A 13,690-nucleotide genomic window follows, 5' to 3' on the forward strand; every position below is an offset into this window, starting at 1 on the left:
TGCACACAGAGCTACAACGGGACTTACATGCGAATCTTCCCCTTCTTGAAATCAGATGAAACTGCAGAAGCCCAATTACACGAGACCCTGAATGAGTCAATACTGAGAATAAACATGTTCTTAATCCTGTAAACTGTGGCAAGCTACCAAAGGTTTTTAAGCTAGGGAGTGCTGTCATCCTTCTGAAACACAAGTCTGATCTTAAGTGACATGAAACTGACCACTCTCAAGAAGACAGAACAAGCAGTTTGTTCCTGCATTGAAGCTGGGGTAACCCAGCAACCAAGCTATTGCCACAGATGGCTGTGATGTGCCAGTCATGCCCCAAGAGCATCCTCATGTCTAGCTCAAATGGACCAAGGTTAAATCTGGCCAATAAGACCCTGAAGACTACTGGGTATGTATAAATTATCTCAGAAATGAAATGAGATGGATGGTAACTCTGCAGCTCCCAGGCAGCTGCAATGCCTGCTCTTCAACTGTCTCAGAACCTGATTAAGGCTCTTTATCAACAAACATTTTCCCCTATAAATCTTCATCTTTGTAATGACTGAAGCGACATTTCAGCTGAGATACACCTTTCTCCAGAAGATACTGTTGACAGGCACACGCTGATTGCATGAGGGTGACCATGATTAGATGTCAAGGTTGTGTCTGTGGATAAGCTGATGTTTCAATTGCCTTCTTCACTTCTGACTTTGAGCTGGACAAGAAGCTGGGCCAGTGTCGCAGAAATTTAGATCAAGACTGTGCTCCTCTACGATACTACAACAGGCTAAGCAGGGGAGATGACTGTAAAGTCTGAAGGAGTCTGACTCTAATATTATCAGAATTAGATTCTCCTCTATTGCTTTCCTCTTAATCCTGAGTCAAGGAGAGCTAGGACATTTTCCCCCTAGGCCCCAGGACGAAGCATCTGGGTGGAAAAGAAAATGAAACATGTCTATCAGGTTGCCTAGTCCCCTAACAGGGAAAGACCACAACAGAAAATTTTAAAGAAGGACGTGAGAGACGTTTGGCTGTCTTGGCTTCAGCTGCTCTGACAGCACCTAAGACTCTCCCGCTTGGGTCTGTCCTACCCCTAACCCTGGCCCTCTGACTACCGGTGCTGCTGCTGTACCGCCCCCCACGCCCTCTGCTTTCTCTCTGCACCCGTTCCCAAACACACAGGACGCCTACTCTCACTGCTGCTTCCCTCTTACTCTATCAGCAAGCTCCCCTGGCTGCCTAATTGGCACTGCAGCTCCTCCAGTGGGTACTGAGCCCTTCCAGTTGTATAAACTGTGGGTCAGGGCTGCTTCTGAGGCGTAAGTACCTGAATACAGAGAACAGTTGCTTAAAGCCAGCCTGAGGCTTTACAGATTCGGAAGTCACCCTCAGGGAGCAAGTAATGGAAATTGTGGAATTGGACTAGTTTATGGTAAGAAAGCACAGAATGCAGAGAGAGCTATACGGGACCATGACAGAACCCTGGGAAACCCCAACTTAAGGCCTAGGGACAGATGGGAAGGGGTGGACAGGAAATTATAAAAGAGACAGAAGATCATGTAGAAAGAGTTGTGATAAGTAGAAATGTGTGTCAAAGAAACCAAAAGAAACAAGATGGTCAAGAAGAAAGAGGTAGAAAATAGTGCCAAATACCAAAGAGAAGTCAAGTAAGGCTACAACTGCAGCATGTTCGTAAGATGTGGTCACTTTGAGTTCTGTTTTGTTTTGTTTTGTTTCCTTTGGCTGCACCACTTGCAGGATCTTAGTTCCCTAACCAGGGATCGAACCCAGGCCCACGGCAGGGAAAGTGCGGAGTCCTAACCACTGGACCGCCGGGGAAGTCCCTGGTCACTTTGAGCTCAACAGTTTCAGTGAAATGTTAAGGCCTAATGCTAGTCTGTGTTGGTTAAGGGACAAATAAGAGATGAGGGGAAAAGGGAGAAATTAGGCAGTAGCTATATAAAGGAAATAAAGGCCAAATAAAGTGTCTTTTATAAAAACAGTCTATCAATCAATTTACTTACAGGCTGAGGAGGAAGAACGAGTAGCTGGAAAGAATCTGAAGATAAATGAAGAGAAGGGACAAGTTCTGTGAGGTGACCAGAAGAGGAGAGATAAGTCTTAATGGAAACTCTTCCTCTGAGATCGGTGATATAGAAGGATGTTCAAGGACACAGGAGAAGTGTGAGGACTAAAGTTCTGAGTTAAGAGCGTGAAATCCTGATGAATTTCACTCTAAGGCAAGGTCATCCCCTGATCGTAAGAATAACAGGTAGAAGGTAAGCAGGCATCAGAAGAGCTGCTGAGAAAACTGGGCAAAGGGAGCCAGGCACGTACAAAAGAAATGGGGAGGCACCCCACAGGTTCCCTGAGATCAGAAAGCATGAGTTTCCAGTGGCACTAGTTCAACCAATGATTTGATTTTCCCTCACTGGTTCACGAGCACAGAAGCAGAAAAAGCAGATGAACAAACAGGTTAAGAGTTAAGGATGCACACAGCAGGTGTGACGAGAGGACAAGGTGAGGGACTTGAGGAAGTCTTCCTTTCACACTATAACAGCTCTTCCCAATCTGAGATAATTGTTAGTAACACATCTATAGCTGTGTCTTCATTTATTACTTTATCATTGGAAGTCTCTGAATTCAAGTCTATTGCTAAATAACACAATTTGAAAAAAGTATTCTGATAAATAAAATAGTGTAGACAAAGAAAAGGTGGAGGGAGAGAGTGCAACATGACCCACCAGATCCTCATGAAACAACACACATAAAAGATATACATAAAAAGGTAGATAATTTTCTTTAAAATACCAGGATTCCAAGATGATCGATCAAACTAACTCCATCAGAACAATGCATTCCCTAAAGGTAAGCCACATACCTGCTTTGATTCTGTAGGCTTTTTCTCTGGTGTCCGAATCTTATTAATTTCAGGTCCAGGATTATTTGTATCACTTTTACCTAAGAAAATATTTCAAAATTCTTATAAATTGTCTTCAGTAAATGTTACAAAATGCCAATGACTATCCAATATTAGACAAAGAAGCAGAATATTTTAAACATTTTCCAACAATTATTAATTATTACTGCTTGGGTTTTGTTCTTACATCTTCAGAGCTGCAATTTCTCTGCAAGAAAGAAAATTTATAAATGAAGCAAATCTCTCTGACAAGGCAAAAACTTAATAAGGGAATAAGCTTAAAATATCAACTAACTCCAAAGATAACTGCCCATTCTCCAGGAATTTACAGCCTCATTTTCTTAAACTAGACGTAGAAAAGGCCTATTTATAAAGGTTTACTACTTTGGCCATTTACGAATGCAAAAATCCAAATAATGCGTCAATGTAATTTAGTAAAGGAATCTAAACTAAATAAAGATATTCTGAAAAGAATGCAGTTATACTTTTAAAAGTAATAGGTATCAAACTAAATATAAGTGGATGACAAACATTAAAGGAAGCAATATTAAGGTTAAAAAAATCACAATTATAATAGACAATGCTAGTTCCCGCATGTGAAAGGCTTTTAATCTATAAGAACTAACGACTGGATATTTTAAATCCCTTGAAAGAATCCTTAATTTGGGTTCTTCCTTGAAAACATTCTTTTAAGAATGCCACTGGAACCTTGTGCCAGAATAGCCTTACTACTCAACTTTAAGAAATGAAAACTACAATGTCTGAGATGAAAAATACACTGGATGCAATTAGCAGATGTTTAGACACTGCAGAAGAAAAACTTGGTGAACTTGAAGGCATAGCAATAGAAACAATGCAAGGTGAAACACAAAAAGAAAAAAGAATTTTTTAAAAGATGAAAAGAGCATCTGTGAACTGTGGGGTAACTTTAAGAAGCATAATAAATGGGTAGTTGGAATTCCTGAAGAGAAAAAGAGGTGAGGCAGAAACAACTTCTGAATAAAGGTCAAAAATTACCAAATTGATGAAAACTGTAAACCCACAGATACAAGAAGCTCAACAAACCGCAAACACAAGAATCATGAAGAAAACTACACCAAGGAATATCATTTCATCATAAACAAATTACTAAAACCAGTATAAAAATAAGTTCTTAAAAGCAGTCAGAGAAAAAAAAGACATGTTATATGCAGAAAAGCAAAGATAAGGATGACATCAGATTTCTCACTAAAAATAATGTAAGCAAGAAAACAGTAGAGTAACATCATTAAAATACTGAAAGATAAAAACTATCAACCAAGACTCTATACGCTGTAAATAAAAACATTTTCAGACATACAAATGCTGAAAGAATTCACTGCCAGCAGACCTGAACTACAAGGAATGTTAAAAGAAGTCCTTCAGGCAGAAGAAAAATTACTGAAATAGAAACATGAATATACAGAAAGAAATCAAGATTACCAGAAGTACTAACTACATGGATAGATATAAAAGACTATTTTTCTTATTATTTAAAACTCTTCAAAAAGATACTTGCCTCTTTAAATGAAAATAACAATGGTTGAGGCTTATAACATAGGAAAAGTAAAATAAATGCATGATAACAACAGATAAAGACCAGAAGAGGAAAACCTGAAATACTCTGGGGTTCCTTTTCTGTACCTGAGTGGTAAAACATAAACGGGAAAGTAAACAGTGTTAAGTTAAAGAACTCTCAGAACGGGAGAAACTATTTACAAAGGAAGCAACCAACAAAGGATTAATCTCCAAAATATACAAGCATCTCAGTATCAAAAAAACAAACAACTCAATCCAAAAATGGGCAGAAGACCTAAACAGACATTTCTCCAAAAAAGACACACAGATTGCTAACAAACACATGAAAGGACGCTCAACATCACTAATCATTAGAGAAATGCAAATCAAAACTACAATGAGGTATCACCTCACACTGGTCAGAATGGCCATCATCAAAAAATCTACAACAATAAATGCTGGAGAGGGTGTGGAGAAACATACACTGTTGATGGGAATGTAAATTGATACAGCCACTATGGAGAACAGTATGGAGGTTCCTTAAAGAACTAAAATAGAATTACCATAGGACCCAGCAATCCACTACTGGGCATATACCCTGAGAAAACCATAATTCAAAAAGAGTCATGTACCACAATGTTCATTGCAGCACTAATTACAATAGCCAGGACATGGAAGCAACCTAAGTGTCCAACGACAGATGAATGGATAAAGAAGATGTGGCACATATATACAATGGAGTATTACTCAGCCATAGAAGGAAACGAAACTGAGTTATTTGTACTGAGGTGGATGGACCTAGAGTGTGTCATACAGAGTGAAGTAAGTCAGAAAGAGAAAAACAAATACCGTATGCTAACACAAATATATGGAATCTAAAAAAAAAAAAAGAAAAAAAAAAGGTTCTGATGAACCTAGGGGTAGGACAGGAATAAAGATGCAGGCATAGAGAATGGACTTGAGGACACGGGGAGGGGGAAGGGTAAGCTGGGATGAAGTGAGAGAGTGGCATGGACATATATACACTACCAAATGTAAAACAGATAGCTACTGGGAAGCAGCCGCATAGCACAGGGAGATCAGCTCGGTGCTTTGTAACCACCTAGAGGGGTGGGATAGGGAGGGTGGGAGGGAGACGCAAGAGGGAGGGGATACGGGGATATATGTATATGTATAGCTGATTCACTTTGTCATACAGCAGAAACTAACACACCATTGTAAAGCAATTATACTCCGATAAAGATGTTTAAAAAAAAAAAGATACCCCACATCCAAAGACAAAGGAGACGCCGCAATGAGACAGTTGGAGGGGTGCAATCACAATAAAATCAAATCCCATGACCACTGGGTGGGTGACTCACAAACTGGAGAACATTTACACCACAGAAGTCCATCCACTGGAGTGAAGGTTCTGAGCCCCACGTCAGGCTTCCCAAACTGGGGGTCCGGCAATGGGAGGAGGAATTCCTAGAGAATCAGGCTTTGAAGCCTAGTGGGATTTGACTGCAAGACTTCGACAGGACTAGGGGAAAGAGAGACTCCACACTTGGAGGGCACACACAAAGCAGTATGTGCATCGGGACCCAGGGGAAGGAGCAGTGACCCCATAGGAGACTGAACCAGACCTACCTGTTAGTGTTGGAGGGTCTCCTGCAGAGGCAGGGGGTGGCTATGGCTCACCGTGGGGACAAGGACACTGGCAGCAGAAGTTCTGGGAAGTACTCCTTGGCATGAGCCCTCCCAGAGTCCACCATTAGCCCTACCAAAGAGCCAGTAGGCTCCAGTGCTGGGTCGCCTCAGGCTAAACAACCAACAGGGAGGGAACCCAACCCCACCCATCAGCAGACAAGTGGATTAAAGTTTTACTGAGCTCTGCCCAACAAAGCAACACCCAGCTCTACCCACCACCAGTCTCTCCCATCAGGAAGCTTGCACAAGCCTCTTAGATAGCCTCATCCACCAGAGGGCAGACAGCAGAAGCAAGAAGAACTACAACTCTGTAACCTGTGGAGGGAAAATCATATTCGCAGAAAGACAGACAAAATGAAAAGGCAGAGGACTATGTACCAGATGAAGAAACAAGATAAAACCCCAGAAAAACAACTAAATGAAGTGGAGATAGGCAACCTTCCAGAAAAAGAATTCAGAATAATGATAGTGAAGATGATCCAGGACCTCGGAAAAAGAATGGAGGCAAAGATCAAGAAGATGTAAGAAATGTTTAACAAAGACCTGGAAGAATTAAAGAACAAACAAACAGAGATGAACAATACAATAACTGAAATGAAAACTACAAGGAATCAATAGCAGAATAACTGAGGCAGAAGAACGGATAAGTGACCTGGAAGACAGAATTGTGGAATTCACTGCCATGCAAGAGAATAAAGAAAAAAAGAATGAAAAGAAATGAAGACAGCCAGAGACCTCTGGGACAACATTAAACACAACAACATTCCCATTATAGGGGTCCCAGAAGGAGAAGAGAGAGAGAAAGGACCCGAAAAAATATCTGAAGAGATTACAGTTGAAAACTTCCCTAACATGGTAAAGGAAACAGCCACCCAAGTCCAGGAAGCGCAAAGAGTCCCAGCCAGGATAAACCCAAGGAGAAACACAACGAGATACATAGTAATAAAATTGACAAAAATTAAAGACAAAGAAAAATTATTGAAAGCAACAAGGGAAAAACGACAAATAACATACAAGGGAACTCCCATGAGGTTAACACCTGATTTCTCAGCAGAAACTCTACAACCCAGAAAGGAGTGGCATGATGTATTTAAAGTGATCAAAGGGAAGAACCTACAACCAAGGTTACTCTACAGGGCAAGGATCTCATTCAGATTTGATGGAGAAATCAAAAGCTTTATAGACAAGCAAAAGCTAAGAGAATTCAGCACCAACAAACCAGCTCTACAACAAATGCTAAAGGAACTTCTCTAAGTGGGAAACACAAGAGAAGAAAAGGACCTACAAAAACAAACCCATAACAATTAAGAAAATGGTGATAGGAACATATATATTGATAATTACCTTAAACGTGAATGGATTAAATGCTCCAACCAAAAGACACAGGCTCACTGAATAGATACAGGAACAAGACCCATATATATGCTGTCTACAAGAGACCCACTTCAGACCTAGGGACACATACAGACTGAAAGGGAGGGGATGGAAAAGAATATTCCATGCAAATGGAAATCAAAAGAAAGCTGGAGTAGCAATATTCATACCAGATAAAATAGACTTTAAATAAAGAATGTTACAAGAGACAAGGAAGGACACTACATAATGATCAAGGGATCAATCCAAGAAGAAGATATAACAATTATATATGCACCCAACATGGGAGCACCTCAATACATAAGAACTGCTAACAGGTATAAAAGAGGAAATCGACAGTAAAACACTAATAGTGAGGGACGTTAACACTTCACTTGCACCAATGGACAGATCATCCAGACAGAAAATTAATAAGGAAACACAAGCTTTAAATGACACAATAGACCAGACAAATTTAATTGATATTTATAGGACATTCCATCCAAAACCAGCAGATTACACTTTCTTCTCAAGTGCATATAGAACATTCTCCAGGATAGATCACATCTTGGGTCACAAATCAAGCCTCAGTAAATTTAAGCAAACTGAAATCATATCAAGCATCTTTTCCAACCACAACGCCATGAGATTAGAAATCAATTACAGGGAAAAAAAATGAAAAAAACACAAACACATGGAGGCTAAACAATACGTTACTAAATAACCAAGAGAGCACTGAAGAAATCAAAGAGGAAATTAAAAAAATACCTAAAGACAAATGACAATGAAAACACAATGATCCAAAACCTATGGGATGCAGCAAAAGTAGTTCTAAGAGGGAAGTTTATAGCAATACAAGCCTACCTCAAGAACCAAGAAAAATCTCAAATAAACAATCTAACCTTACACCTAAAGGAACTAGAAAAAGAAGAACAAACAAAACCCAAAGTTAGCAGAAGGAAAGAAATCATAAAGATCAGAGCAGAAATAAATGAAATAGAAACAAAGAAAACTATAGCACAGATCAATAAAACTAAAAATTGGTTCTCTGAGAAGATAAACAAAACTGATAAACCTTTAGCCAGACTCAACAAGAAAACGAGGGAGAGGACACAAATCAGTAAAATTAGAAATGAAAAAGGAGAAGTTACAATGGACACCGGAGAAATATAAAGCATCACAAGAGACTACTACAAGCAACTCTATGCCAGAAGAAACGGACAAATTCTTAGCAAGGTATAACCTTCCAAGACTGAACCAGGAAGAAATGGAAAATATGAACAGACCAATCACAAGCAAGTAATGAAATTGAAACTGTGATTAAAAATCTTCCAACAAACAAAAGTCCAGGACCAGACGGCTTCACAGGTGAATTCTATCAAACATTTAGAGAAGAGCTAACACCCATCCTTCTCAGACTCTTCCAAAAAACTGCAGAGGAAGGAACACTCCCAAACTCATTCTACGAGGCCGCCATCATCCTGATACCAAAACCAGACAGAGATACTACAGGAGAAGGAAATTACAGACCAATATCACTGATGAATACAGATGCAAAAATCCTCAACAAAATATTAGCAAACAGAATCCAACAACACATTAAAAGGATCATACACCATGATCAAGTGGGATTTATCCCAAGGATGCAAGGATTCTTCAGTACACACAAATCAACCAATGTGATACACCATATTAACAAACTGAATAAAAAACATATGATCATCTCAATAGATGCAGAAAAAGCTTTTGACAAAATTCAACACATATTTATGATAAAAACTCTCCAGAAAGTGGGCAGAGAGGAAACCTACCTCAACATAATAAAGGCCATATACGACAAACCCACAGCAAACATCATTCTCAATGGTGAAAAACTGAAAGCATTTCCTCTAAGATAATGAACATGACAAGGATGTCCATCCTCGCCAGTATTATTCAACATCGTTTCGGAAGTGCTAGCCACGGCAATCAGAGAAGAAAAAGAAATAAAAGGAATACAAATTGCAAAAGAAGAAGTAAAACTGTCACTGTTTGCAGATGACGTGATACTATACAGAGAATCCTAAAGATGCCACCAGAAAACTACTAGAGCTAATCAATGAATTCGGTAAAGTTGCAGGATACAAAATTAATGCACAGAAATTGCTTGCATTCCTATACACTAACAACGAAAGATCAGAAAGAGAAATTAAGGGAACAATCCCATTCACCACTGAAATAAAAAGAACAAAATACCTAGGAATAAACCTACCTAAGGAGGTAAAAGACCTGTACTCAGAAAACTGTAAGACACTGATGAAAGAAATCAAAGATGACACAAACAGATGGAGAGGTATACCATGTTCTTGGGTTGGAAGAATCCATACTGTAAAAATGACTATACTACCCAAAGCAATCTACAGATTCAATGCAATCCCTATCAAATTACCAGTGGCATTTTTTACAGAACTAGAACAAAAAGTCTTAAAATTTGTAGGGAGACACAAAAGACCCTGAATAGCCAAAGCAGTCTTGAGGTAAAAAAACGGAGCTGGAGGAATCAGACTCCCTGACTTCAGACTATACTACAAAGCTACAGTAATCAAGACAGTATGGTACTGGCACAAAACCAGAAATATAGATCAATGGAACAGGATAGGAAGCCCAGAGATAAACCCATGCACCTGTGGTCAACTAATCTATGACAAAGGAGGCAAGGATATACAATGGAGAAAAGACAGTCTCTTCAATAAGTGGTGCTGGGAAAACTGGACAGCTACATGTAAAAGAATGAAATTAGAACACTCCCTGACACCATACACAAAAATTAACTCAAAATGGATTAGAGACCTAAATGTAAGACCAGACACTATAAAACTCTTAGAGGAAAATATAGGCAGAACACTCTTTGACATAAATCACAGCAAGATCTTTTTGAGATCTACCTCCTAGAGTAATGGAAATAAAAACAAAAATTAAAAAATGGGACCTAATGAAACTTAAAAGCTTTTGAACAGCAAAGGAAACTACAAACAAGACGAAAAGACAACCCTCAGAATGGGAGAAAATACTTGCAAAGGAATCAACAGACAAAGGATTAATCTCCAAAACATATAAACAGCTCATGCAGCTCAATATTAAAAAAACAAACAATCCAATCAAGAAATGGGCAGAAGACCTAAATAGACATTTCTCCAAAGAAGACATACAGATGGCCAAGAAGCACATGAAAAGCTGCTCAACATCACTAATTATTAGAGAAATGCAAGTCAAAACTACAATGAGGTATCACCTCACACCGGTTAGAATGGGCCTCATCAGAAAATCTACAAACCACAAATGCTGGAGAGGGTGTGGAGAAAAGGGAACCCTCTTGCACTGTTGGTGGGAATGCAAATTGATACAGCCACTATGGAGAACAGTATGGAGGTTCCTTAAAAAACTAAAAATAGGGCTTCCCTGGTGGCACAGTGGTTGAGAGTCCACCTGCCGATGCAGGGGACACGGGTTCGTGCCCCAGTCAGGGAAGATCCCACATGCCACGGAGCGGCTGGGCCCATGAGCCATGGCCACTGAGCCTGCGCATCCGGAGCCTGTGCTCCGCAACGGGAGTGGCCACAGCAGTGAGAGGCCCGCGTATCGCCAAAAAAAAACAAAACCAACTAAAAATAGAATTACCATATGACCCAGCAATCCCACTACTGAGCATAATATACGCAGAGAAAACCATAATACAAAAAGACACATGCAGCACAATCTTCACTGCAGCACTATTAACAATAGCCAGGTCATGGAAGCAACCTAAATGCCCATCGACAGACGAATGGATGAAGATGTAGTACATGTATGCAATGGAATTACTCAACCATAAAAAGGAATGAAATTGCGTCATTGGTAGAGACGTGGATGGATCTTGAGACTGTCATAAAGAGTGAAATAAGTCAGAAAGAGAAAAACAAATATCGTACATTAACGCATATATGTGGAATGTAGCAAAATGGTACAGATGAACCGGTTTGCAGGGCAGAAATAGAGACACAGATGCAGAGAACAAATGTATGGACACCAAGGGGGGAAAGTGGCAGTGGGGGATGGTGGTGTGATGAATTGGGTGATTGGGATTGACATGTATACACTGATGCGTATAAAATTGATGACTAATAAGAACCTGCTGTATAAAAAATAAATTAAATTTTAAAACTTAAAGGAAAAATAGATAAATACCAATTATATTTGGAGAATTCAATATTCTTTTTTTTTCAACGTAGACAGAAAATCAGCAAAGATAAAGTAGACTTGAATAATCGTATCAACCAACTTGACCTATAGCACTAGAGCACTCCATTCTTCTCAAATGTACATGGAACATTTATAAAGATACACCATATCCTGAGCCATAAAAGAAATCTCAATCAATTCAAAAGGATTCAAGTCATGCAAAATATGTTCCCTTACCACAATGGAATTAAAACTAGGAATCAGTTAACAGAAAAATTCTTAGAAAATCCCCAATAACTCACCCAAACTCACCTTTCTAAATAATCCATGGATCTAATTTTAAGAGAAACTAGAAAGTGTACTGAACTGAATGAAATAAAAATAGAACACTGGAATTTTGTGGGATACACTACTGAGGAGGAAAATTCTAACACTAAGATACCTCTATTAATCTAAGCTTTTGCCTTAACAAAATAAGTGCAAGAGTTGTATTCTAAAAACTCTTTTTTTTAAAAGGCTGAAAGTAAAGACCTTAAAGAAGAGAGAGACACCGCGTGCATATAACAGAAGACTAAATATTAAGATGTCAGCTCTCCCCCAAATTGACCTACAGATTCCACACAATCCCAAACAAAATCCCAGCAGGCTTTTTTTTGTAGAAACTCACGAGCTGATTCTAAAATGTATGTGGAAATGCAAAGGACCTGGAATACACAATTTTGGAAAAGAAAAACAAAGTTGGAGGACTCATACTACCTGATTTGAAGGCTTTTATGAAGCTACAGTAATCAAGACAGTATATTTGGCATGAACAAACATATGCATCAATAGAAGATGACAGAGACTTCACATAGGCAGTAAACTGATTTTCAACAAAGATACCAAGTCATCTTAATGGAGGAAGGAGAGTATTTTCAACAAACGGTGTTAGAACAACTGAGCATACATATATGTAAAAACAAAACAAAATGAGAACAAAAAAACCCTTCAATTCTTACCTCACACCACATATAAAAATTAACTCAAAGGAGACCTAATATAAGAGCTAAGACTATGAAACGTCTAGAAAAAAACACGGAAGATCTTTGTGATCTTGGATTAGGCAAAAAAAATTTGATGTAACACCAAAAACATGACCCAAAGAAGAAAAAATTGGATAAACTGGACTTCATCAAAAAGGTAAACTTTTATTCTTTGAAAGATACTGTTGAGAAAATCAAAAGGCAAGCCATATCCTGGGAGAAAATATTTTCAAAACATATATCTAATTAAAGATTTGTATTCAGAATGTATACAGAACTCTTATAACTTCGTAAGACAAACCAATAAAAAAGTGGACAAAAGATACAAATAGACACTTCATCAAAGATATACAGGTGGCAAATAAGCCCAATGAAAAGATACTCAACATCATTAGTCATTAGGAACATGCAAATTAATACAACAATCAGATACTATCAGATACCCACAAGCAAGGGTAAAATTAACAAGACTGACAATACCAAGTACTAACGAGAATGTGGAGCAACTGGAAATCTCACACGTACCAGAAACGAAGAATGGTTTGGCCGCTTTGGAAAACAGTACGGCAGTTTCTTATAAAGTTAACGAATGTGCTCAACAAGCTCAGTCCTGGGTATTTACCCAAGAGAAATGAAAATATCTTCAATACGTATGTTCACAGCAGCTTTACTCATAAGAGCCAAAAATCAGAAATAATTAAGGATAGATAAAAACAACTGATGGAGAGATAAGAAACACTGTGGTTCATCCATATAAGGGAATACTAATCAACAGCAAAAAGGAACAAACAACTGACACAGACAACACAAATAAATCTCAAAAGCATTAAGCTAAGTGAATGAAGCCAGACACTATGATTCCATTTATATGACAAACTAGAGAAAAGACCAAGGTATAGGCACAAAAGTCAGATCAGTGGTTGCCCAGGGCTGGGGCTGGAGGAGGAAAGTGACTGCAAAGGGACAGGAGGGAGTTGTCTGAAAT

The 13,690-nt window shown here is 38.8% G+C and overlaps 1 protein-coding gene across 7 annotated transcripts in view; it reads right to left on the bottom strand.

The window, feature by feature from the left end:
* HELZ (helicase with zinc finger) overlaps positions 1-13,690 on the bottom strand; it is a 158,857-nt gene that overhangs the window by 41,040 nt on the left and 104,127 nt on the right. For all 7 annotated transcript variants that reach the window (XM_079904111.1, XM_079904109.1, XM_079904105.1 and 4 more), the window contains one exon: positions 2,870-2,949. In XM_079904111.1, the coding sequence (XP_079760237.1) occupies positions 2,870-2,949 (80 nt within the window). The remainder of the gene's footprint in view (positions 1-2,869; positions 2,950-13,690) is intronic.

This window comes from Stenella coeruleoalba (assembly GCF_951394435.1).
Source record: "Stenella coeruleoalba genome assembly, chromosome: 19".
Lineage (NCBI taxonomy): Eukaryota > Metazoa > Chordata > Mammalia > Artiodactyla > Delphinidae > Stenella > Stenella coeruleoalba.